This window comes from Haliotis rufescens, unplaced genomic scaffold (assembly GCF_023055435.1).
Source record: "Haliotis rufescens isolate VD_foot unplaced genomic scaffold, xgHalRufe1.0.p SCAF_2, whole genome shotgun sequence".
Taxonomy (NCBI): domain Eukaryota; kingdom Metazoa; phylum Mollusca; class Gastropoda; order Lepetellida; family Haliotidae; genus Haliotis; species Haliotis rufescens.
In genome coordinates this window covers 32,024,376-32,051,876 of record NW_025963890.1, presented here as the reverse complement: position 1 = coordinate 32,051,876, position 27,501 = coordinate 32,024,376, and the positions used below count along the sequence as shown (strand labels likewise).

The 27,501-nt window shown below is 37.3% G+C and overlaps 4 protein-coding genes across 8 annotated transcripts in view; 2 read left to right on the top strand and 2 right to left on the bottom strand.

The window, feature by feature from the left end:
* Window positions 1–27,365, bottom strand: LOC124128661. Of its 3 annotated transcripts, XM_046492090.2 has the most exons (4): window positions 17,397–17,832; window positions 7,844–7,857; window positions 4,344–4,510; window positions 1–3,774 (listed from the first exon to the last, which is right to left on the bottom strand). In XM_046492090.2, the coding sequence occupies exons 1-4, from the start codon at window positions 17,410–17,412 to the stop codon at window positions 2,625–2,627; spliced, it is 1,347 nt and encodes a 448-aa protein (XP_046348046.1). In that variant the 5' UTR covers window positions 17,413–17,832; the 3' UTR covers window positions 1–2,624. The 3 variants fall into 3 exon arrangements, with proteins under 3 accessions (XP_046348046.1, XP_046348045.1, XP_048255769.1); XM_046492089.2 differs by lacking the exons at window positions 7,844–7,857; window positions 17,397–17,832 and adding an exon at window positions 27,154–27,365; XM_048399812.1 differs by lacking the exons at window positions 1–3,774; window positions 4,344–4,510; window positions 7,844–7,857; window positions 17,397–17,832 and adding exons at window positions 21,832–26,377; window positions 27,154–27,290.
* LOC124128662 (putative nuclease HARBI1) overlaps window positions 1–27,501 on the top strand; it is a 64,504-nt gene that overhangs the window by 1,498 nt on the left and 35,505 nt on the right. The gene's annotated exons all lie outside the window — the stretch shown is intronic.
* LOC125382054 lies at window positions 7,858–12,410 on the top strand. The gene is made up of 3 exons (XM_048399810.1): window positions 7,858–8,167; window positions 9,157–9,264; window positions 10,651–12,410. The coding sequence occupies exons 1-3, from the start codon at window positions 8,001–8,003 to the stop codon at window positions 12,185–12,187; spliced, it is 1,812 nt and encodes a 603-aa protein (XP_048255767.1). The 5' UTR covers window positions 7,858–8,000; the 3' UTR covers window positions 12,188–12,410.
* LOC124145981 lies at window positions 12,563–17,390 on the bottom strand. 2 transcript variants are annotated; one of them, XM_046515987.2, is made up of 3 exons: window positions 16,964–17,390; window positions 16,432–16,617; window positions 12,563–15,597 (listed from the first exon to the last, which is right to left on the bottom strand). In XM_046515987.2, exons 1-3 carry the CDS (start codon window positions 17,234–17,236, stop codon window positions 14,458–14,460), a joined length of 1,599 nt encoding a protein of 532 aa, XP_046371943.1. In that variant the 5' UTR covers window positions 17,237–17,390; the 3' UTR covers window positions 12,563–14,457. The 2 variants fall into 2 exon arrangements, with proteins under 2 accessions (XP_046371943.1, XP_048255768.1); XM_048399811.1 differs by having other exon boundaries at window positions 15,419–15,597; window positions 16,432–16,502.

Sequence of the window (27,501 nt, the reverse complement as noted above, 5' to 3'; positions counted from 1 at the left end):
TAAATTGTATACAAGGGTTTATTTTACAGACCTGTTGTAAATCAATAATATACATTGATATTATCATGATTATAACAGGCAGGATATTCAATTACTTTTATGATTATAGTATCTCCTCAACCTGATGGAGCAGTTTGCAGAGCTCGAAGCTTCAAGTCAATAAAAAAGAATGAAACCCCTTATCACATGAAGGTGAATAAAACCGAAAGGAAATTGTGTTTTTGTACTCAATAAATTGTTTCATATTTTCTCGTTAAGATACATTTAAAACAATTGTGGCTGTGAAAAAAAAGTACTTTTTGATGGAAAGATAATTAAAATTCTCATTTATTGAAAACCCACACCTTGAACCAATAGTCTGAAGAACAATCACTTAAGTGAAGAAACCTTTAGTATGCTCAGGGCTTAGGAAAGATAACTGGGTTCCCTGCATAATTATTTTCAAGCCATGGTTATAATTGGACAAGGCCAATTAATCCTCATAAGAAAAGAGTGCTATTACACTGAGCAGATATTACCACATAAAACAATAATAACAATAGACTACCAATGATATTTTTCAGATCTGGATCAATACAACCGATTCAACTCTCATTGAGCAGACTTCATGATATTGTGAATCTGGCCAGGGCAAATGTAATCACGTGATTGGTTTACTGTATTTGTTACAACACTATCAATCCCTTGACTTAAAAACAGTGCCACCTGCATTGTCAAAAACATCGCTGCCACAAACATGGCATGTTCCACAAAGAAGTAAAGGCCTTTTTGCCAAAAAGGTAGACCAAATCACTGTTCAAAAAATAAAAACACCTGCCAGTGGATCTGTTACATCTAAGTCATCAACAGATACTACCTCTTCTACTGCCTCTACTTCATCTGCTGCCTCTACTACATCTGCTGCCTCAACTACATCTGCTGCCTCTACTAACACTTCCTCTGCTTCTCCTACACTTACTCACTCATCATCTTCCAATGCGAAACCTGTCCCTTTAAAAAAAAGACGCCTTGATGGTTTGATGTCTACTCTATACAATCCCTTGCCCAAAGACATCAACCATAATGAATTTTCTTCCACTCTAAAAAACATTTGTGGTCAAAATCCTAAGGCTAATCAGTTCTCATCAATCATTCCGAATATGAGTGATATAGTTCTTGTACCATCTGCGTTTGGTCAAGTTCCCAAAGGTTCAACCATTTCACTTCAACAGCCTCCTATATCAAACATAAACAAAAGTCATATCATAAACCATTCTCACCCCTTTCCCCCACCTTTTGTAACGCCTGATATTAAAAGCAAACTAAATGGCCCACTTACATCAAACCAACAAACATTTCTCGATGGACTCAGTTTCATCAACACAGAGTGCTTTATACGAGCAGGAAACACAAGATCAATGTGAGCAAAAGAAGTGGTTTGAACTTAAGGCACATCGCCTATCTTCAAGTAACTTTAAATTTGTGCATACCAGACAAGATAATTTTGAACATTTGTGTGACTCTCTACTGAAATCCAAAAGACAAACTGAGGCTATGAAGTATGGCATGGAGAATGAGGACTCTGCTGCTGAGGCATATTCAAGGCTGCAGAAGCTTAATGTCCATGCTTGTGGAATTGTCATTAACCAAACATGTCCATATCTAGCCACTTCACCAGACAGGCAGGTATATGACCCGTCTGAGAGTGACCCTTGGGGTTTGCTAGAAATCAAATGTTCCACTGCACAATCCATATCAAATATCAACTACCTTAAGTTAACATCTTAAGGTACATACAAGCTCAAAGAAACATTCCAGCATTATCATCAAGTAATGGGTCAAATGTTACTCACTGGGGCCAGGTGGGTCGATTTCTTTGTTTGGTGCAAAGATGATTACCACTTGGAGAGAATATATTTCAATGAGGAATTTTGCAATGAAATGAAAACCAGGTTGGATCTGTTTTACTTCAACTATTTCATAAATTACATCCTTGGTAAAATCTAAACAATATTATCAGTAAGGGGCAAGTTGACTGATGTAATGAATGGAAAGTAATTTGACAAGTAGCTTGTACGGTTGGAAACCAGACAGACCCTACTGACATATCAACCCGTAAATGTCTATTTTTATGGGTAATGAAGTTTTACATTAGTAATCGGGTTCTGATGTGATTCATACATCAGCCAAGTGACATTGTAATTCATGTGTTTCATGAAGGATGAATTTCTTTACTTCTCTGACATGAGACATTGACAATTAATGTGTTAGACATGTAACCATGGTAAGATATGTACACACATATTCATGAATGATCAAATTGTTATGGTATTGACATACTTCAGTTTTGAAAACTTTAGTTGCACTGTTTCAGCATGAATGTATTAGTAATACAAGGAAATAAAGATGTTTCCACTCTCCCATTACCATGCCATTCAACTATGACACAAGAACTTGCAAAACTGATTGCATACTATACCATATTGAAGTAATGTACCAGTAAACAATTATCACATTTCTGTTTAATGAGTATTTATCAAGATGACACACCATGATGACATGGTTCAAGTAATGGTCCAACGTCACCAGACTCGGTACAGAGGCATTAGCCATGTTATGTTTCATAAGTTTTCTCTTTGCATCACTTAAAAAAGAGAACCCCTGAAATTTGATAATAGACAGCAAACAGTCCAAATTTGATTTACAGATCCTACAATGGTTAATGGAATTATGCCATCAAAAATATGGTATTCCTTCACTCTTCTGATTGCTCTCTCCACATGTATACGTAGTCTGAATATTTCCTGTGTGATTTCTACATCGTTTCTAGTAAACTGATAATCATTTGATTTTGAGAGAAAGGGGGGGATAATCAAGTGAGCACCAGTAGACTGAAGAAGATCATCAATCAAAAACCCTTTGTCAGCCATAACTCCATCGCCTACCTCTAACAATGAAAAGAGACCACTCTGTTTGGTTATTTCCTTATCAGAAATACATCCTTCATAAAGTGAACTGATAAAAGTAATTGGCCCATGGGGAGCAATACCAATCAATGCTTTCATAGTGGTGTGGGTTTTATAATGCGAAAACATTTCTGAATTGACAACCCTAGAGGTTGGCGTTTGACATTTCAATTCAGTACAGTCAACAATAACCCGTGTTGCAGGATAACAACATTTAAATTCTGGTGGCATTCTTTCATTTATCATTTCTCTAGAGGGCCAAATGCATACACATCCAAGCAAAAAATACAGATAATTGGCCCATGTAATAGTTATTCTACAAATAGTTGAAACACTGACATTAAACAGATGTGCCAAGTGTGTTTGAGGGTAACCTTGTCTTACTCTAATGAGAAACACAAATAATTGGTCAAACAATGACAAAGAACATGGAAATCCACAGTGTAGTTTGTCAACATCAGTGCCTCTCTGAAACTGTGTCCAGGTTTGCATCTTTGAAGCAGTAGGATAGAGCCACTGAAAAAAATGATCTAGCTCATTGAAATCAGCAAAACCTGTATAAAAATTGATGTCCACAGGACTGGTAGCGAAACGCCTTATAGAAAATAATTTTGCAGACTGAACATTTACACAATTTTGTAAGCGTTTTATCTCTGCATGTGCAGAAGCTAATTTTTCTTCAGTTGTGGCGTGTTGTTTCTCATGGTAATCATGATCTGCTGTTGGGTGGGGAGTAGACGTTTGGGTCGGGTCACTGGCCGTAGTCGAAGCCAGATCTGCAGTGTCAGCCGGTGTAGGCATTGTTGGTACACAGTCCATGCTATCCAACCTGAAAAGTGTAAGTCACGGAACATTTCATATTCCCTCGTAAATAAAGCATATCCTAGAATAGTAATTTTGGTACCATAAAATATATTATCAGGGATGTGAGCAGGTTTTCCCTCAAAAAGAGGAAAACTTTTGGGGGGTTGACATAAATATTTTATACTTTTGATTGCATTTTAAGCAATTGGGTGCATTTTGGACAACACTCACACAAAGAAATGTAATAAGTCAATGACAAAAGTCTAGTCAAGTCAAATAAACAAAGATGGCGGATGCAGTAAAATTTCGAAGTTAAATCAATACTTTTAAAAAATCGGACATAGCTTCCGCGCACCTGGCTACCCGCCAGGTCTGGGAGCAATACTGCCATTATAATAACAATAACATATTTATACATTATTATAATCATAATACATTTACAGTGTCACACACTGTACAGTACATGCACTGGAATAGAAATGAATGATTTAATAAAATATTAATGTCATGACAAATTATGATTACAACTATTTTAGTGAACTGTATATTATATGTAATAATTGATATGATAATAAGAGATAGTCAAATCAATACCTTCTGTCCTGGACCTTGTTGGTTGGTCTACTCTTGGTGGCACTGTTCCATGTAAAAATACATGGAACAGCTCCTGGAACAAGCCTCTTTTTGTGCCCTCCCAGACCTCTTTTAATTTCACATTGCTTGAAGTGGTTGGAGCATACAAAAGTAATATTGCGACCAATCTGAAACAAACAAATTAACATCAATAAACATATTTAACAATGTTATTAAGTTTCTATTATTCAAAATAGTGAAGCTGTAAAAAAACATATATGTAGATAACCATTATTACAAAATCTATGGCCATAAAATGTTAAAAGTAGCAAACATAAGGTAGAAGTTACCTGTATATTACCTTAATGTATGAACATTTTCAGTACAAGGATTGCTGAAAATAACCCCGACTTGCAGGATAGTAAAAGGACCATAACCATAACATTTCATTAACCTGTAGTATCCTTTAATCAAAATAATATTTACATTTTTTTCAGGCAGCCATAGAGACAGACATGCTTAGTCAATATAGATCTATGAGCCTAGGACCCAAACCACAAATATTTATTACATAACTATTTCTCAAGTATAAGGTCGACTATTGTGTCAGTGTTACTTACTGGCATTGCATTCAAATAAATCTTTCTCCAGATTATCAACATTTAAATAAATAATACATTTTTTACATAACATTAGGTTTGCCGTCTGTTTATATCAACCCATTTACTGATCGTGTGATGATGTTGTCAAGAGATCATCGGTGACGAATGGCTCGAAATATTGAAGTAAATTTTGAAATTACATGTAAACAATTGTTATTTTACCTAGAACATGATGTTCTTGTCATTTTTTAGTGAAATATAATTTTGTGGTATCATTGTATACAACAAATTAGTCGGACTTCTTGTGAACTGACGATAAACATTTTTCGTGATTCTACACATGTACCACTAGACAGACAGGCTGCTTATGTTACCCAGGTCACATTCACTCAGAATGACTTAAAACTGAAAACAACAAAGAATTTGGGTCACGTTTGTTTTATGTTCGATAAAACATGGCTGACAAAGATACGTCAGCCAATGACGTCAGCAAATGACGTAAGCGCATTCAATTTGACAGTGCGCTAAGCGGCACAACTTCCAGAGGACTGACAGAGTGATTTCCCTTAGACCGTGGACGAGCCACTCAACATGTATTTACTTACACCCTTGAAAATACGGAATATATTACACAGGGGATGCAAAATTTAACTGAATGCACTTACAATGGGTGAAAGGTACTATATACAACACCCTCCCCCCATAAAAAAAATGACCCAAAATTCTTGAACAACAGACCAAACTGGGTACATAATATAAGCTAATGAGAATACAACATCAAGTATTTACATCTGCTGTGAACTACTAATGTGATACATTAGTTATGAACATATGTGTTCACCTTCAAAGGTACTGCAGTACCTGACATCATTAAAGACTTAATCTGATGGATAACTGACATTGCCATGTGGCCAATAGGCAATACAAAACCCTCAGTATAGTATATAACTACAACATTGGTAGATGTGCCATACACATACACATAATGTTCATTGACTCATTCACAACATATTACGCAAACTTGCATTGCTAACTATATCTCTAAATTATGCACAAATATTACTAGCTAGCATCTGACTAATCATGATAATCTGCATGTGCAGACAACTCATTACTGTTTCTCGAGTTATTCACATGGAACACTGGATAGCTGATCTGTACCATATAGGGTACATCGCTGGTCTGTGACAATTCTGTAGAAAAGAACTGAAGTTCTGATATGGGTTTGCTGGACAGAACCACATAAATCTTGTTGCTGGTGACATGGTTACGCGCACAGGTTGCAATCGAACATTTCTTGGTGCATATCTTGGATTGCCCATAGTGTCATATGTCAGAATATTTGGTGTTCTCCTGATGCGTCTACGTTGTCCAAGTCTTTCAACTTCCTCTTCATCATCTGCCAGTTCAGAGTCACTTACTGTTTCACTCGGCCTGTCTAGTTGTACAGTCCCTTCAGACGCATTAACGTCTGACTGTGTTCCATGTTCAGTTTCTGATGTTGACAAGTTGTTTTCTTCTTCAGTTTCCCTTTCAGATGTAACTTGTTTGGAATGCTCCTCCTTCTGTTCATCTGACTCACTGCCAACATGTGATGATTTATCATCATTATCTGATCCAGAGGGTGTGCTGCAAACGGCTATGTTGTCTGGGCTAGAACTGTCACTGCTACCTTTTGACTGGTTGTCCAACACGCTTCTTTTCTGTAATAGTTTCCTAGGTTTAGGTGTTGGAGCTGTGACAGCTTCTTCAACCGGCAAACTGTCACACGGCAATAGTAGGTTCCTATGTAACACCCTATTTCGACTGATTCCATCTTCAGCTTCCAGTTCATATACAGGACTATCGTCCGACATTCTTCTGACTACAACATGGATCCTTGATTCCCAATATCCTCGTAATTTTCCTGGACCTCCACGTTCAGATAAGTTTCTGACAAGTACTCTATCACCTGGTAGTAGAACAGAACTTCTCACTTTTCGATCATAGTTCCTTTTCCCTTTGATAGCGGACTTCTCTGCACTCTTGGTTGCCATCTCGTAAGCTTCTTTCATGCAGTATTTCCATTTTTCCACATACTTCCTTGGATCCCTACTTTCTTCATCTTGGTTCAGACCGAACATAAGGTCTATAGGCAATCTGGGTGATCTACCAAATAGAAGGTAGAACGGAGAGAAACCGGTGGACTGATGGCGGGTGCAGTTGTAAGCATGAACTACTTTGTTCACATGATCCTTCCAGTTGCTCTTCATTTCCTGCGGTAGTGTTCCCAACAGCGTTCTGTTTAGTCTCTCAACTTGACCATTTCCTTGTGGATGGTATGGAGTTGTGCGTGAGCGAGCCATCCTACAATACTTCTGAAGATGGTGGAATAGTTCATTCTCAAACTCCTTACCCTGGTCATGATGAAGTTTCTCCGGGAAGCCAAAGCGAAGTACGAAATCATTGAATATTTTCTCAGCTGCAGTTTTCCCAGACTTATTTCGTGTAGGATATGCTTGCACAAACCTTGTGAAATGGTCAGATATCACCAATATGTACTCAAATCCACCAGAACTTCTTTCAAGATGTACAAAGTCAATCGATACCATTTGGAATGGTGCTGTTGTTCTGATAGGAGTAAGCGGAGCTCTTTGAGTGAAAGTCGGTGGTTTGTCCTTTAACCTTTAGCCTGCTGAATTATTTTCACACTTCTTACCCCTGCCTGCTGGATTAATTTTAGCATAAGGCGCTCTAAAGAGGGTGGGTGATTTCAAACAGTCGGTGCCTCATTAAACAAGGGCCAATTGAAGAAATATTTTGCACATTTATTCCTGATAGAAAACTACACAATTCTATATAAAAATATCCTGATGTTTTCAATCATACCAAGGTTAAGACCAAAGCGAACACAAAATTTGTAAATTTTCTTGAACTTACCTGAATTGCGTTATAAGCCATTTCATCGATTACGTCACAGTTTATGTGCACATACGCGTCACGTGATACACAATAATATTTCGAGGGACAAACATTGCAGTTTTTCGCGCGCCTCTATTTGACAGTTGTTTTGACGTTTACCCGCATCCATATTAACATGGCTTCTACATCGCCTTTGTTTAACGTGTCTCTGCTGCCTGAAGATGTCCCTGGAGCTCAGTTTATTTATCCAGACGTCGACAGACATTCAGTTGTTCAGCTGAAACGGTGGTTGGAGTGCCGAGGCCTGCCGATGACAGGAAGGAAGACCGAACTCGTCGAAAGGTAAGTCGTCTTATTTAGACGTCATATCAAAATCCAAACCGGAAGTGATTTCCGTAATATTTGTTTATGCTAATAACGGATAATACTGAAATACATTTGTGTGTTTCAACTCCATAAATGTATGTGGGAATAATAGAAATCTGTCGTATTCGTTATCAGCATGACATTTGCCTGGATGAGAGAATTCGGGCACTAAACGTTCGTCTGAAAAAGGGCAATAACTGTTCCAGTTTTCACCATTTCATGGACACTTAGGCCTAATGCGTCCATGACCCTTCTAATCTAACAGCTTGGGCTATAATCCGGTAATTACTATATTATTTTTATTATACTCACATGATGACCACAACCTGGTCTGGCAGCCCCAATACTATATGTACCTCTGTCAATGATTCTGTTTACACATGCAAACGTTTTTGTTATTATTACTATTATTTTCCAGATTTTTTAAGGCATAAATAATCCCACACAACGAAAATTTCCACGCGAAAATATATAATTTATAGCCATTTTCATCTCTATGTAGTGTTTTTCTTCACACACTTGGGCTATGTGAACATAAGTATACAATTAATTTATTTACTTATATGCATAATTATTACTTCAAAATGACAACTGGTTCAGTATATGACACCATTGCTTCAGGTCACGAGTAAGAGCATTTCGGCATTTTCGAAATAAAACGGGTACCTAACCCTAATGATCCTAAAGGGGTGATTGATCTTGTCAGTATTCTTCATGAAATTGCTATTTAAAAAAAGAAAGTATGTATATTACTATACTCTGCAAAAAACTTGATCCTATTATCATGATTACCCAATAACAATGATTAAAGTGATTGGACTAATATTACTAGTAATAATATAGATGGAAAGTAATCATGCAATCATTTACTAGTATGCTCAGGGGTTGGAAACTGAATTCATCTACTCATTAATCAATATCTGAAATTGTAACATAACTGATGTTTATCCATTGTTTTCACACAGATGTCAAGAGTGCATCACAGCTCAGCAGAACACGAACATTGCCATTTCCATTGATAATGGGAAATGGTACCAAATAAAGGTTCAAGATGTTTTGGCATCTCTTAACAGGTAACTATGAGGTTTCAATTCCAGATTTTATCTTTGACCAAATGCAAAGACTGCGTAAGAATGGGTTGAAATATTATTGATGCATTTCCATTTCTGGATTGAAATGGCATTGAATTCTGTTAACTTTTGTCAAATGGATTTAATATTGTGAACAACATTTGTAATGGAACATCATTTAAAAAGTACCCAAAAAGAAAATGTAAGGGAATTTCCATTACTGTTCACAGCATATTTATTCTGAGAAAATTATATTAATCATTTAAATACATTTGTAATTGAATTAATCAACTCATAAAACAATTTGTTACAGGAATCCGAAAATATTTTTCCATCAGGTTGACATAAAAATGTTCGTAATATTTTAATTTTCAAAAGCTTCATGTCTTAATATTGGCGTTGTGAAAACAATATCCTTTGGGTCTTCTGTCATGAAATCCCAGGAACCCACCCCCACCCCACCCGCAAATTAAATCAAATAATTGGTCCCTTAAGAAAGATAATACTTGCATCACATATATGTGATTACAATGTCACATAGCTCGGTTTTAAGGAAGTTGATTATACTTGCACCAGGTGCATGTTGACATGAAAACCCAGTTGCAACAAACAAAATCAGCTTGTCCCCTGGTCCAATAAATATATCAAAGTTGAAACAGGCTGGTCTGCTGCCCGTGTCTTGTTTATTTTTGGATTATTGCTGTGAAACGTAATAGGAACATTTGCACACAATCTAGAAGTACCCACAATGTGACAATGTCAAGCCCACGAAATCATGACAAATTACAAATAACACAGATTAGTTATGTAGTATGGTAAATAAACTGTACAGGTATTGAATGTGATCCAAGATTGATGTGTGGATACACAAGGGTTAGACTTATAGACACACAAATTTGGAATTTTACATGCATTTACCGTATTCGACGTAATAAGCGCCCCGCTCCAATAAGCGCCCACGGCGATATTTGCTAATATATTGGCAAGTGAACAATCCCAATTAGAACCCCTTCCAACTGATCAATGTACACAAGACTTATTTATTCGCGTATAATACACACTCGTGTGTTATATGGACCCTTAATTATGGGCAATTTAATTCTGGAAAAATATATCTGTCGTACATAAACATTTCAGCCTGTCAGCATAAACCACGAAATTTATCTTTCAACTGTTTTTTTTTCACCAAAATAATATTTTAATAACAGCCCCCTATTCCTAATTTTGAGAGCGCCCTGGGCGCTTATTACGTCGAATACGGTAGTGCATTTTGACATCAATATTAGGTTGCATGTTAAAATAATATGTTGCAATGGTGCATGAATTATATAGCCAAATAGATACATGTGTCATGATTGTGTATTGCACTATTTTCTCTTTGTTTTACAGTTCAAGTCCGTGTTCGGCTGTGAGGCAACCTCCCACACCACCTATCACTGGATGGAAGGCCTTCCCTTCTGGCAACATCCCACCAACCTTCTCATATGGCGATATATACCAGTATATCATTGCATCAGCCAGACTACAGCCTCTACCACAAGTCACTCCTATCAATGACAGTGATGATGATGATCAGGACAACACCTTCAGCACTGCAAAGCCAATGAAGAAGGGACGAGCTTTTTTTAAGAGTGGCCACATACAAAATATTCAAACATGTTCTAAAAATGAGTATTATTATCTTAAATGTGAATGTCTTCCATCATACAGACTAGGTATGATGTACCATGTACATGTTACTCTTGATAATTTTGCAGTCATCCAGGATGCATCATGTGATTGTGTAGGTTCAGCCACTGGACGTTGTAGCCACATTGCAGGATTGTTGTTTGCATTAGAGGATTATACTGTCAACTTTGGCTATACAGCACCCTCATGTACTTCTTTCTCTTGTTCCTGGAATAAACCCCGAAACAAAACTAGAAACCCACAACCTGCCCACACTTTGCAGTACAGCAAAAAGAGAGCTCCTAACCGTGTTATTGATCATGACCCATGTCCTGTTGTAGATCAGTCTCACAGAGCTGACAGTAGTTTTGCAACTGCTTTCATTTCTACTGCACTTGCCTTGGATACAAATACTTCATGGCAGAGTATCCTAGAAATTACTTATGATGATTATGAATTGTCTAATGACTTGAAGTTATATCTCATGGATAAATGTGATGTTTTCATTGAAAATGTGAAAGAAAGTATTTCAGAGTATGGAGTTGGCCCTTGTGAAGTACCTGGTACTGTGGGTCAAGCAATTTCTGATCAGTGGCATAATGCCAGGTGGTACAGAGTGACAGCATCTATTTGTAAAGACTGTTCTATGGTATCCACAGATCGAGGTAGATATCGCTTGTTATCATCACATGTATGGGGTATTGATTGTTTTAATACTGTTGACATGAGGTATGGATCACATAATGAAAAAAAAGCCTTTGAAGACTATTCATTAAAATATGTAGAAACATTTACCTGCCTTGCAAGTGGTTTCTGGATAAATTCGAAGTATCCTGAACTAGGATGTAGCCCTGATGGCATCTTACAGTCTCTCAGTACAGATGTGGCTGATGGTGTTTTAGAAATTAAGTGCCCATCAGTACTTGAAAACATTAATCCAACTGAGGCAAAAGAAAAACTTACAAAGAAGCAATACTATTCATTTTGCAGCACTTTCGAAAATGGCAGACTGAAATTGAAAAGGAATCATAAATATTATTTCCAATGTCAAATGCAAATGGCCATCTGTGAAAAATCTTTTTGTGACTTTGTAATATGGTCGCCTGAGGGTATGTCAGTAGAAAGAATACCCTTCAATAAATTATTTTGGGAACAGACATACCGCCTCTTGAAAATATTTTACAAAAATATTCTAGTTCCTGAGATATTTGAAATGAGAGTACCAAGAAAGCTACTTCCCTTTGATCTGTCCAAGTAAGCATAACAAACATGTAACATGAGTGAATGTCCATAAAAAACAAGACACAGAAGTTAATGGTCAGTGTGTTACATTTATTCACTTCAACATTTCTTTGATCATAGAACTGAATCACATGATGTATTATTTCGAAATTTTACTGCATCTGCCGTCTTGTTTATTTGACTTATTGACTTTTGCCATTGACTTTTTACATTTCTTGGTGTGAATGTTGTCCAAACTGCACGAAATTGCTTAAAATGCAATCAAATGTTTAAAAATTTTCTGGGGGGGGGGGGGATGCCCCCAGACCCCCCTAGAATTTTCCTCTTTTGGGAAAACCTGCTCACATCCCTGTGTATAATTCAGCTTTTTTTGAATACACTGTACAGTGTATCCCTGTGAGGTTGTCATGATTATTAGTACAATATACTTCATGTGTAAACTTGACATTATACTAGGTGAGCTCCATATCGTACCACACTTATGGTGAATATTTTTCTTGTGCTGCATTCATAAAGAAAGTGAAACACCTTTGCTTCCAGTTAGTATGGTGAGGACTAGTACTTGTTCTCATTATTCAAGCTAGTTAACATTTCAACATTTTTTCACTTCTAATTGTACATATGCAATGTGAGAATGATGAAAGTTAATAACTAGTATGCATGGTGTACAGCTTTAGCAAAGCAACTAACTGTATTCAAGTTATGTTCTTACGAATACATTTGATAACTAAAAAACACTAATTTTAGATTTCCGCAGTGTTTATTTGCCTCGATTTACAACCATGTAAATTACCAAAAATGTGAAGTACTGTCATTTGTAATTATTTTTATACTTCATGGACTAAGTATTTCACAAATGTGGATACAAGTTAACTTTGATCAACACAGCATGAAGAGATTTTGTCGCATAACTACTTACTGATGCAAGTACATGTACTGTCATAAATCGTACATATGTAACGAAGATTCAAAATTGCATGTGGTACCTTCAGAATCAGGAAGGAGAAAAGGACACATTTGAGTTTAAAATACATAATATGTAATAGAAACAATCATATCATGAAAACAAAACCAGTAATGACTTCCTGAAACATTTATTGTTTTCAAGGAACAAGAAGTACTAAGTTGACACAATCAGAACATATTTTTCATTGTTTAGAGTTTAACAAACAATTATGGCGGTGACAAAATGGTTGGGCTGAAAGGCATAAAAATGTTTTGCATATCTACAGCGGTAATGTTATTAATATTTTTCATTATTACTATTTTCAAAGTAATAGTTACATTGTTGGAATATTATTTTATCATAAACTAGATCAGTGGAGACATGCAGATACTGTTACAATTGAAACAATGGTTGTGAGTGTGTAGTTTTTTTAATATAACCACGAATCATACTTCTCGCTGAGTGATACCTCCGTAATGTTTACTCTTGTAGTCTTGACATGTCAATTATTCACGCTGTACAAAAGTGTGCATACCTCCTATACGGAGACTGGGTCAATGTTTCAGGCCTGTTCCCAGGACAGACATATCAATTTGTACAACAATACCATGTTCAAATGATCATTCCAATACATGCTGCAGTTGTTGGGAAAAATACCTTGATAAACAGTGAAATAATTGTAATACCTTGTATTCTAATAACAGTTATGACGATACATCTCACCTTCAGGGACATGTAATAACACAGGTGAAGTACTACAGCCAACAATGCTGTTAAATATTAAAGTGGTTCAAAGCTCATATGATGATGGCTGCATGTCTTTGAAGAAAGTTTAGCATGATTCCAAAAACGATTTTCTGGGATAATATGTATGAACATTATGACACAGAACAGATCACAATTGTGAATGATTCAAACATCTACATTCACAAAAATAAAACTGATTAACTAATTAGTAGCTATTTGATAAGGACGCAGTGAAAACTGAAACAGACATGAGTCTAAAATTGTTCACCAGCGCCAGCCGTGGACATATACATGAGGTGTCAATAAAAATTTGACGCGCAATATTACTCTTTGTTATTATTTCTTGCTGCAGGTAGTGACAAGTCATGATTGATCACCGATATATGGCATCGCAAATGGAACCTGGCGATAGATGCTGAGTGATGACTTGGTTCATGATGTACATGTTTTAGTGCGCTTTTTATTGTAAAAAAAAAGTAGTATTTATGAGATATTGAAAAATAATCAGCCGATAACGACAACTACTCGGACTAGAATTATCGTACCTCCTATCACATGTATTATAAATTCAATCATGGTAATGGGCTCATGCCCTATTTAACAAGTGGTGGCTGATAGTTGGAAAGCATTCCTATAACAAAAACTATCTGGGACGCTAAGTGTTTCATTGAAAGAGGAATAACTGTGTTTAATATACGATACTCCCTCAACCTTCCCACTGATCTCTCCACATGTATTCTTGTTCTAGCAATAGATCGAGTCAAGATATCTTCTTGAGGAGTCAGCTTGTCCCTTTTGCCTAGAAATGGAGGAATATTCAAGTGTGCTCTACGGCTCATGAGGAGATCTTTGATATTGAAGCCTCTATCGGCTAAGATCAAATCACCTGGGTTAATTTTTTCCAGAAAGCCTGATTTCCTGATAATATCTCTGTCTGATATGCTACCTTCATATGCATCAGACAAAAATGTAACAGCACCAGTTGGAGAAATACCAAGTAAAACTTTCAAGGTGTTGTGAGTTTTGTACTGAGAGTACATGTTACCTTGCTCACCATAATCACTTGGTCGCTCAGAAAACACTTCGAAACAATCAACAATAACTCTGATGTTTTTGAAGCTTTTAAACACAGATGGCAATGTTTTCCTGATAAGATGTCTAGAAGGAAAGATGTGATCTTTCAAAGTAATAAATTTCATGTACAGAAACTGAATCCAAGTGGTAATGATACAGGAAACAGAACCGACACTGATGTTATATCTATAGGATAAATCTTTTGTTGGAAAGTTTCTCCTTAATCTGACAAGTGTCAAAACAAGCTGGTCTTTGATTGATAAAACCCGGCACTTGCCAGGTTTACTGGAACTTATCTTATTTCCACGCCAGTAACAGATGTCATTTACACTGTCACCAAGGGAAGCAAAAAGATGATTAAAATGAACAGTTTTCATGCCAGTATAGTACTTGAATTTCTTCTTATTAGATACCAAATTATTAAATAGTAAATCACAGCTTTTGTTGTCAAGATCCCTGCTTATTTCACAATCTGAATCAGGGACTTGTGCTGTCATCTTTTCATAAATTTTAGATACCAGAATGCTGGAACACACAAACTCAGTCTGATTGGACTCATGCTTCGTTGTTGGCATTGCTTGGCAGGCAGCATCACTGGACCTGAGCTCAGTCAAGGTAGCCTCTTCTATGTCAGCACCAGTAGCACAGACATTCTGTTCCTGTTGACATAAAAATTAACTAATGATACATAATGTTTGATCATTAACATCTAAGGCATGGTTAGGAAATTGTTGTATCTTAGTGGCAATGTCATGGTTGAAGTAAGTTCCCGGTGCCTGAGTGAGTATGGCTTTACACCGCTTTTAGAAATACTCCAGCAATATCACGACAGGGGACACAAGAAATGGGCTTCACACATTGTACTCATGTGGGGAATCGAGACCATTCTTTGGCATGGCGAGTGAACACTTTAACCACTAGGCTACCCCACCGCCCCTCCTGTTGCCTTGAGGTCATACTTGTAAAATCTATTATTTCAACAATACCATAATACCACCTATTACAATGATTGCATCAGCTGCTATTAATAAGATAAACAAATGGTGAACAAACACACAACGTGCTTAAATGCTTAATGCATCAATGAAAACAGTGTTATCAATTTCAATGAAATTGAAAAGGGCAGGGAATAACTTTTAAATTACAACTGCTTATTATCTAGCCATGGTGAAATGACATTAATGAATCTAACCCTTTAAGGTTAGGTGTAAGGCGACATTTTCATAAACAAGTTATCTGCTGAAGCTAACGCTGACTTGCAACTATGTCTATATTCAAAGAAAATATTCCTTTAGGATAACATTATTAATGGTTTACATTCCAAAATTGCATACCATAATTTTTTTTACTTAAACAAAATATGGATCTAATATTTACCATTGTTTACACGGTTAAATATGATTGCAGAGCCCATTTTACATCTGATTACAGCTTAAATAAAAAAAACTTTACAAATGTAATACATTTATGGCAATACAAAATTTGGTCCATACCAATTCAGTATTGACTGTTTCCTGCCACTCCAGGTGCTTTCTAGAGGTGTATGGGTGGTCAGCTGCACACACTGCAAGTAAAGATAGGCCATCACCTGCTGTAGAAGTGGGCTCCAACCTGGGTACCTTACATGGAAGGGGACATCTCTCCACAGGGCTCTTTCTTTTCTTAGAAAATTTCACCACCTAGAAAAAAAATAATATATGGACTGCACAAATCTGCCACTATGTTTGGAACATGGGCCTAGAATCTACTTATTGCTCACATGGTTGCTTTAATCAATTTTCCATGACATTTGAACCCAAATTAATGTTGTCATAATTCCTAATTAAATAAATCTAAATCAGTTGTTAAATCTGAAAACTGTTCACCAAATTGACAAAATGTGGTATGACATATCCAGTAAACACTTTGAACATCGAACATTAATTTGACCTTCTAGGCCTAGTCTACCTATGGTGGTATCGACATAGATCTAGATCTATGTGTCTGACGTTATAATGAAAAAAATACACAAATAATAACACGTACCTGATCAAATGTATATGTTGCCGGGATAGGATCGGGATGTTCAAGTGAAGGACCATTCCCGCCGATAAAGTGCTTTGAACATATGTAGGTGTACTTGTTGACCTTGTCCGTCGTAAAGCCCTCTCGACGACAGGCGCGAACCCACCTTGTACACTTCTCAGGCTGCTTGTGAAACTTAGGAAACAAAATAAAATGGATCCCTGCCATGTCAGGCCTATCCGTATAGCGGTTGTCACTTCGGCAGATCCCATACGCACAGTGTTTAGCTGGCATCGTGTTAAAATATCCGAAACCGCGCTACGATTCTAACAAGCGGAAGAGGGACAAAATGGCAATGTTTGTCCCTCGTTTTTCGCGCATGCGCGAACCCAAAATAGAGCGGAAGTATCTAAAATTCTATTTTTAGTAGTTTGGCCTTGTTGATGAAATGGCTTGAAGGTGGTTTGCATTTCATGCTAGGAACCTTTTAATATCGTAACATTTGTGCAAATTGATTTCAATAATCATATCTCCGATATCTTAATTTAAATTGAGTAAAAATTCGGGTTTTATAATCGGCATATATCAGCGCGATGGTAAATTATGAACCATTTCAGTGAATTTATTATCTAAACGTTAAACAGAAAAATAACTTAATTTTCGAGGTCATCATGTCGGTTGCAGAAATACGAATATTCGGGTTAATCTGACGTGTCATGTTATAAAATTTGCAGGAAACAATTAATGACTTATAAATATTCACTAATCCTAATTTCAAGCTTTTTAGTTGAATATTTACGATATACAAAAATAAACAACCCGTGTCATGATGCTAGCAGACGTCCTAAAATCAAACATGGCGCGCTTCGCCCGACCTCCGCATAACTTATTGCTATTTTAATATCAACAAAGTTTACATTGCCTTTATAAATATAACTTGGCGAAAGTTGACGATCTTCTCAATCGAAGAATGTTTTATTCGTCATATTCCAATAAATATGACGAGAGAGAAATGAAAATAAAGATCGTGAATTCTGACAGCACTATTTCAATAAGTGCAAAGGTCACCGGATGTGATGTCACAGACAGGGGTAGTCTGCTGATAAGCTTTCGAAACAAAACAATTACAGTAAATTTTGAAATAGTTCGCCTATCACATAGAGCAAAGATATAAGTCGATACACAGTATCAGTAATCACCACTAACATGAAATAAAAATGTGACTTTGACGATATAATTCGTTATAGTTAATCCGTTTGACCTTGCATGCTCCCGTGACCCGGAAACGGTAGACGATAAATCAACATGCCACATGCAAGTTTCTCGGTATCTTTTTTTTTGAACTTCTGTTGATATTTAAGAATCACCATTCAATGTTGTGAATATAAATGTGACATGATTCATATTTCTGCGATGTACACGCTGATAAGTTTCACTACAACAAGTGTATCCCACGTAATACGTCTATGGATATCGTCGATCAGCAAGATCACCCTCAACAACAGGTGCGCGAAAATGGACTTGACAAAACGTGTTTCAAAATAACATCCCCGCGTTGCTGAATATGATAGGGTATATATAAGCAATAAAATGCTACGTACATATTTTCGGTGTTAGTTCCACATTACATTTAGAATAGTTTTCCTTTCGGGAATACATTCATAGATTCTAGCATGATTCTAGAACAGTTACACGAAGGATTTCTAAATTTATTCAAAAATATGAAGACCACCATGATTGCGTATTGATGATAGATTTGTAATTGTTTAATTATTTACAGCTGTTTACAGGTTTTAAAATTTTAAGTTATTTTAATAGTTATTTGTCCCACAATGATGGTGTGTGGAGACAGTAAATATTAGTCTTTGCATCAGCACAGTGTAACTGATCAAACTTCAATTATTATCTTTAGTTTAAACATATTTATTTAACAATTATTATCTTGCACTCTGAAAATCAACTATGTGAATAAGTAACTCTCTGATGTCATCATTTTAATTTTAGTATTCCATGAATAATGAATAAATCAGATCCTTTACATATACATTAATCTTGTGCATTATGTGGTTTGTTTCCAAATAAAACAATTCTGAAATATAATTTAATAGGAATTAATTTAATTTAATTACAGTAACAGTACTTGTAACAGTACATGACATTTTTGTTTGTTTAATCACAAGAACCATGGTGGCACATGAGCTGGTAAGTTTGCCATAGGTTTCTTAGAAAATGCTATCTCAGTCTTCTGGTTGGAATGAAAAGAAACATGCCTGTGTACATGTTTACCCTTGCCAGATGTATTTTTTCCAGTCAGCCAATCCATTACTTTTGTTCACCTTATGTGGTCTATTTTATACATACAGGTACTGCTTCCAACCTGTTTTTTCTTTGTATGCAATCACAGTATCACAACTTCCTCAGCTGGTGTGTATAAAAGTTCCCCTGTCATCATGAAAAAAGAATTATAAAGGAAAGTCATATTTTCATTAAAAAACATATCTGTCTTTCCTTGAATACTCTTTGTCTAAGTGCCAGAAATGTCAGTGTCATAAAAAAATTAAAAAAAGGATTTTCATAAGGACTTTTCTTAGATAGACCTAGATCTAAGTCAAACCATGTGACTAGTTAAGTAGAATTATACTTATAAGCCCTCATTTCTGAGGTGTCCATATTTTTCACATTTTTAGGACTAAACGTGATCCGTCTAGATCTGCCTGTTTTGTTATGTAAAACAAATTCTTGTCTGAAAAAATGAGAAAAGGAATCATTCAGACGAAATTTTTTATCCCATTGATTCACGAAAATCAGTTGAAATGTACAGTGGTGACTTTTGTACCCAAAATTTCTAGTAATTTGTTACCCAAATGGGTATGTGATTTTGTAGATCTACCTAGAATTATTTCAAAGATATACAATAATTTGGTGTCTTAAACTTAACATAATATCACTTTCCTATCAAAACATATCATTCTAACTTAGGTTTAACCAACATAACTGGCCTCTCCTTCAGTGACAAGATGTCAATTTTCTCTCAACACTAAACAATTAATTTCAAGGATCACAGTCATAATCATATTTGGAACTTGATGAAATATTTTATCATGTGTTCTGTTCATCTACATGAAAACATAAATATAATTATAGATCTATTGTCTTATTTTCTTAGGTACAAATTCACAAAGTATTTTGGGTAAAATTTAATTTGTTTTGGGTACAAAATCACATATTTTTAGGAGCCTAGAATCTATATATATTTACACTAGCCTACCTCGTTGTGTACCAAAATCTTATCGGTTCAGAGGACGGGAGGTTCTCAGAAAGTTTTCAACAACATCTTTAATATTTAAATTGTTCTTTTTATAATGTTAGACCAATAACAATATTATGTTATTATTATGGAATATCAATACGTTGTATCGCTCTCTGTTGCGTTCGTTTTTAGAAAATATTAAAAAAATTAAAATCATCGAGCGTGAAATCCATTACGGTTTCGGATTTAGACTTACACAATTGATGGCGACAATCACGAAGAAATATGAAACAAATAGGAGTGAAGACTGCTCTCCAGATCAATAAATGGTAAATAGTTGACGAAATATAGTAAATTATGTATTTTCTTTTGAATTTGAATCTATTTCGGAATTTCTTTATGATAGCTTACCAACTTTTGCATATTTTGCTTCCATGTGTCACATGCGGTACGTGTTTCCGGTTTCAGAAATGATAGCTAAAATTGCAAGTATTTTGATTATTTCTCGTAAAATGCATTATTTTGCTATTGAATGGTTTACCTAGAATGTATATCAGTTCAGATTTTGCGTATCATCCAATATTTGTCATTTTTCGCAGTGTTTGTTGACTTTGTTCAACTCAACAAATCGCGAGTTAGGCCACGCCCAAACGTATCTCTGACGTTTGTCGGCTTGTCAATGTGTCGGAAAGTTTATCAAACGAAATCATTTGCGTGTTATTTTATTTAAAATATATTTTGACGGTGTACCTAAGAGTTATTCCCCTTAGACCGCAAATTTGCATTCTTTGTTCCAAGTGGCTCAGAGTTATCTCCCCCTAGTTATTAGAGGGCGCAGCTGGCAATGCATGGCGTCACGTAAGGCAGAACGACACAGCACGCTTGTTTATTTCCCACCCACCCTCCCAGTAGTATTATTGGTAAGCGGTGTTATACAATGTGCATTGTGTGCTGAGAGGAGTTTATTTACTCAATTACTCAACTTTGGCAAATTGATCACTGCTGTTTGATCAAGCTTTGTATTTTTGTGAATACATATTAAAGCTTCCAGACTTTTGAAAGTGTTGCGTTTATGCTGTTCATTTTAGCATCTTGATTAGCATTACTCGGGTTCAAGTTAAAAAACTCTTTAAAAATGAAATTCTTTTTACAAAGATTTATACATACGTGTCAATAATTCTAGAAAATTAAGTTAGATGTAACAAAATGATTGTAATAGTCTAACGGGATAACTATGCTTGTAGAGTTGTTTGTTTACCGCCGTTGCCATGATCGTACAAGTTCCATCCAATCGATGATGTTACGATTCAGATTGTTTTTGTTTACAATTAGTTACACCGAAAGTTGCTAATTTTTAGAAATAAAGGAACATTAGTGTTTTCCTTTCGTCAGCAAACAAAAAATTATTATTATAGGAAAAATGATGAAATTATAAAGAAAATATCGGACTGCATGCCGCTCAACGTGAAGTGCCAAAAGTCAACAATGGCCGTTTCTGGTAGTTGTGTGCCGAGAAGTTTGGCCGAAACATTTTTAACTCGCGATATTTTCTTTTTGAGGTAAATAAATGACTGAACGTTTTGATATTGAGCAAGCTGAGCATTTATGCATGTCATACGTAATTTAAATGCTACGCAAAGCCTTCTTGGTAAATAGATATGGCGAGTTTTATTTTGGGGTGTTGTTATGCTATTCGCCTGTCGAATGGGTTCGACGTCAGATGCACGGGGATGGACACCTCTGTCGAATGGGTTCGACGTTAGCGTGCAGAGCTTTAAACAACTGCACTCTTTAGTCACATATCTTTCTATGTCACGCTGCATGAAGGGCCAGTAAAATCTCTCCCTGATTAGGTCAGTCACTCTCTCGATACCCTGATGACCCATGTCATTGTGGAGTTCTTTCAACACCAATGACCTGTACACTTTTGGCAACACCATTTGAATTCTCTCTTGAAGACCAAAGATTGAAGTTTTGCGACACAATATACCATTCTTGTCAAAGATGAGCTTATTGAGTTCTCTGAGTAAACAGTTCAATTCAGGGTTGGCCTTGTCATGGACAACATCCCGTCCTACTCTCCTACTCCGTTTGCGGCGCAGTAGCTGTAAAGTTGGACTAATAGCATCATCATTCCTCTGGGCTTGTCGAATGTCTCTTGTTGTAAAGCACTGGAAGGGTTTTGAATCATCAGCTGATGAGTCAAGATCTGTTAAGTTGCTGTAACTGTCTGTGATTGCAGATATCCATGCTACCTCATTTGTTTCCCTAGCATTCACTACCTGAATAGACGTACCTATAACATCTGGGTTTACTTCTTCTGTGCATTGGGACATGTATTCATTGAAGTCTAATGGCATTCTACTTAGTCCATCAGCATCATTGTTCTGTTTCCCTGGCTTGTACTTTATAGAGAAGTTATAGTCTGCTAGCTCAGCTACCCATCGATGTCTGGTTCCATCCAGCTTGGCTGTTGTTAATACATACGTCAGAGGGTTGTTGTCGCTATAGACAACAAAGTTGGGTGAATAGTATAGATAGTCCCTGAACTTTTCAGTTATTGCCCATTTTAAAGCTAAAAACTCCAACTTTCCAGAATGAGAATGATAATTTTTTTCTGCTGGGGATAGCGATCTTGAACCATAAGCAATAACACCCAACTGCCCATCTGCTCTTTGTTGATACAGGATAGCACCCAAACCTTCTTGTGAAGCGTCAACATGGAGTATTGGAGTATGTATTCTTTATCCCATTCAGGATAGCACATGATTCTGTCACTCAAGAGTTCATCAATGAGATCATTTATTGCATCTTGATGTCTCTTAGTCCATTCAATCTTGTAGTTGGATGACACTTGACCAGATCCTTTCTTAGATTTGTACTTGTTCTTTGCAGATTTTGCTGGTTTTGTTTCGGGTTTCCGTAACAGTTCAAATAAACACTGGGCTCGTCTGGCAAAGTTAGGAATGTACTTTCGGTAGTAGCCTATGAATCCAAGCAATTTACGGACATCACCAACAGTTGATGGGTTGTTCGTTTTCAGCTTCAGAACTGCTGCTTTATCCTCTGGGTCCATTCCTATTCCTTGTTCAGATACCATGTGACCTAAATATCGTATCTGCTTCCGAAAGAGGTTACATTTCCTAGCTTTGAGTTTCACACCATGCTCATGTAGGCGATGTAATACTGCCCTAACATCTTCTATGTGTCTTCTATGTGAGAGAAATCCTTGCTGAAGCAGATTATGTCATCTAGATAAGGTATGCATATCTTATCTCTGAGTCCATGAAGGCACTGGTCCATGAATCGCTGAAATGCACCTGGTGCCCCACTGAGTCCAAACGGTATGCGTGTCCATTCATATAAACCCCAGGGACTGGTGAATGCTGTGTATGGTCGACACTCCTCTCGGATGAATCCTTGGTGATATGCTTTTCCTTGATCCAGGAGAGTAAACCATCTGTTTCCACCTAATCTGTTCAATGCATCTTGAACACGAATTATCGGGTATCTATCCGGGATACTTTTACGATTCAGAGCCCTGAAGTCCACACATAGTCTCAGCGACGAGTCCCTTTTCCGTACACACACAAGTGGGCTTGAATATGGTGATGACGATGGGGTCACCCACCCCTTGCGCAAAAGATCCTCCAGGTAAGTCTTAACTTCCTGATAAAGTGGCTGAGGAATAGACATGTAACTCTTCTGTACTGGTGTGCTATCAGTTAGGCGAATGTCCATTTGCAGTTCAGTAATAGTGCCAATGTCATCATCACTTCGACTAAATACATTTGATTCCTCATACAGCATTTGACGTACCTGCCCCTTCTCTTCTGCAGATAGATCTGTGTTGTCAAGATCCACTGGCGGATGCCAGAGTTCTCCATCTGTAACTGGTATCTGTGATGATGGAGGATCATCCGATGCACGTTCAGTTGCTTCCTGCAGTGGGGTCTCAAGGTTGTCTGGTGGTTTCAGTGGTGTCACTGACTGTATTTGTTGGATAGTTCCAAGAAGTGTTTTACTCTTAACTTGTATGTCCCGACTAGAATGGTTCATCAGAGTGACTGGAATGCTGGCCTTAGTGCCTCTCTTGATGTGGAGTAGTGATCCTGAAACTGTTAAATCTTCATGCAAAGAGTTATCATTACTTGGTTCAAACACAGCTGTAATCGGTTCTTTGAGGTTGGACTTGACTTGACATTTCACTCGCATACAATGTCCTGCGCTAACTGTGATACCCTGCTTGCTGCTGAAAACTTCAAACAATATATCAGATTTTTCCTCTTTCAATAGATTTACAATAGCATTTAGTTTAGATTTAGCTACTGTCGGCAGACCAGACTGTATCACATGAACACTATCTGCATCAGTATCACTAAGATACTGTTCTATCACATTAGAACCAATGATTGGACAATCAAAATCTGTAAGATTTGTGACTAAAACTGGAACGTTCAGGGATTTGTTAGGGTCTCCCCTCAACAACTGAAATTGCACTTTTGTCCATCCCAGAAATGGTATATTTTCCCCATTGGCGGCTTTGACTGTCAGTTCTTCACCCAGAAGTTCATGAAAGTCCCTGATTTCACTGTCTCTGAAGTTTTGGTCGAGAAATGACTGTGATACTATCGATACCTGCGCACCAGTGTCCCATAAGACCTCTGTTTTTATACCATTGAATAGGCAGAGTACCTTGCACTGTTTACCAACTAGCCTGACCAGTTCCTGCTTCTGAGTTAGTGTTAGTGAAGCTGTGTCACCCATATCTATCTTGTTAGCTTTGCTCTCAAGTCCACTTATGGCACTGCATACCCTCTTGTGGTGGTCCCAGTGGACAGCTTGACAGCTGTAGGAGCAGTAGGGAGTAGTATGGCATTTAGAACATTTCTGATATCTAGATCCTTCAAGGTTCTTTTCACACTGACAACAGCTAACATTCAGGGTCTTTTCCACACGAGTCAGAGGGCCCCTTACATCACTGACTCGCTCCCGTTTTCCGACCGACGATTTTGCCTTCGCTTCTTGCACCCAATCTGCAGATGTTCACTTGAACCACAGGCAAAACAATGATCACAATAGCTCCTGCCGGTACTTGTGCAACTGTCGCATAATCTCTTGGGTCTCCTTTGCGCCATTCTTGATTGAGCAGTATTGTTCATCTTTAATGCAGCCACTTCAGCTTGTAGTTCCTTAATCAGGCTTTGAGTTGCATCATCTTTCACCTGTGTACTTGGGTTTTCAGTTCTGTTTTCTGCTTGAATTCCTCTCACACTTGCTGATTTGGTTTGCGATTTCGCTCGTTGAGAGAAGAAACTGCACTACTAACCAGAGTAACAATCTCTTCATCACTTGGGTCCCTACCAAATGAATTCTTCAGTTCCTGAGCCAATATAGGATCTCTGAGACCAGTCAGTATACTTCTTCGTGTGACCTGACGAACCAAGGTCGGATCATATGTCATCAGCACCTTCTTCAAGTGAAGAGAAAAGAATCTTCTGGCCGAGATCAAGCATCCTCAGAACAAAGTCTAGGGCTTCTTCTTTCTGTGACTGTACCCCATTGCTTAGGTCTTGGTATAGCTCTGTAGCTCCTCGTTCTTGAAAGTATGATCGTAACAGTTTACGAAGTACAGGTATGGATAACTTGTCGTTTCCTTCCAGGTACCCACGGAACGGATCTGTAGTGCTAATTGCTCTGATAACTCCATCAATAATCTCTGTGTCAGAATAGCCCCGTTGTTTCCCAGAATCTATTTGCCTAACCAGATTAACAAAGCTGATTCCCAGTTTTCCGTTGATTTGTCCATGTACCTTGAATTCTTTCCTCCAAGAAGCTTGAGTTTGGGAACGATGAACTCCAGAATCAGTGTCTACAGGCATGCTGTCTTCCTTACAGAATGTCAGAAGTAGGCCTAACTTGGTAGCCCCTTTGTTCTCATCTGTCTTGCAATCAGTAATGTAGGACTCTATTGTTGTCAACAACTGTCCTTTATCTTCGGTAGACTTGACTGTTACTCCTAGTCGATCGAGGATCTCACCCAGTCGGGTTGGACTCAACCCATATATAATGGACTTGATTTCCCATTCCGCCATGTTGTTCAGTGCTGGGTAACGTAGAATCTTCTGATCCTGGCACGCTCGCCAAATGTTACCCAGGTCACATTCACTCAGAATGACTTAAAACTGAAAACAACAAAGAATTTGGGTCACGTTTGTTTTATGTTCGATAAAACATGGCTGACAAAGATACGTCAGCCAATGACGTCAGCAAATGACGTAAGCGCATTCAATTTGACAGTGCGCTAAGCGGCACAACTTCCAGAGGACTGACAGAGTGATTTCCCTTAGACCGTGGACGAGCCACTCAACATGTATTTACTTACACCCTTGAAAATACGGAATATATTACACAGGGGATGCAAAATTTAACTGAATGCACTTACAATGGGTGAAAGGTACTATATACAACACCCTCCCCCCATAAAAAAAATGACCCAAAATTCTTGAACAACAGACCAAACTGGGTACATAATATAAGCTAATGAGAATACAACATCAAGTATTTACATCTGCTGTGAACTACTAATGTGATACATTAGTTATGAACATATGTGTTCACCTTCAAAGGTACTGCAGTACCTGACATCATTAAAGACTTAATCTGATGGATAACTGACATTGCCATGTGGCCAATAGGCAATACAAAACCCTCAGTATAGTATATAACTACAACATTGGTAGATGTGCCATACACATACACATAATGTTCATTGACTCATTCACAACATATTACGCAAACTTGCATTGCTAACTATATCTCTAAATTATGCACAAATATTACTAGCTAGCATCTGACTAATCATGATAATCTGCATGTGCAGACAACTCATTACACAGGGGATGCAAAATTTAACTGAATGCACTTACAATGGGTGAAAGGTACTATATACAACACCTACCTGGAAGGAGTTGCTCACATCTCGACGTATGGCTGCGATCCATTTCCTCCGGAGATGCTTGTCTTTAGGAAAATTGAAAAAAGACAATTCCGAAGAAGCTGCTTTTCTCCGATCGCTCGTACAGAATGGGACAGAACAGTGAGCCATTACTTCCTGTGTGTTGACACTACCTGCAGAAGCAGCGATGCTCTCCAAGCCTCGCTTTCAAACCGGAAGTACCGAAGTGTGAAAAAGGTCAATATAATCTATAATAGCCGCTAAACGATTACCTAGCCCCTAACCCTAATGATCGTAAAGGGGTGATTGATCGTAAAGGGGATCCAAGGGTTAAGGATAGACTCAGGGTAA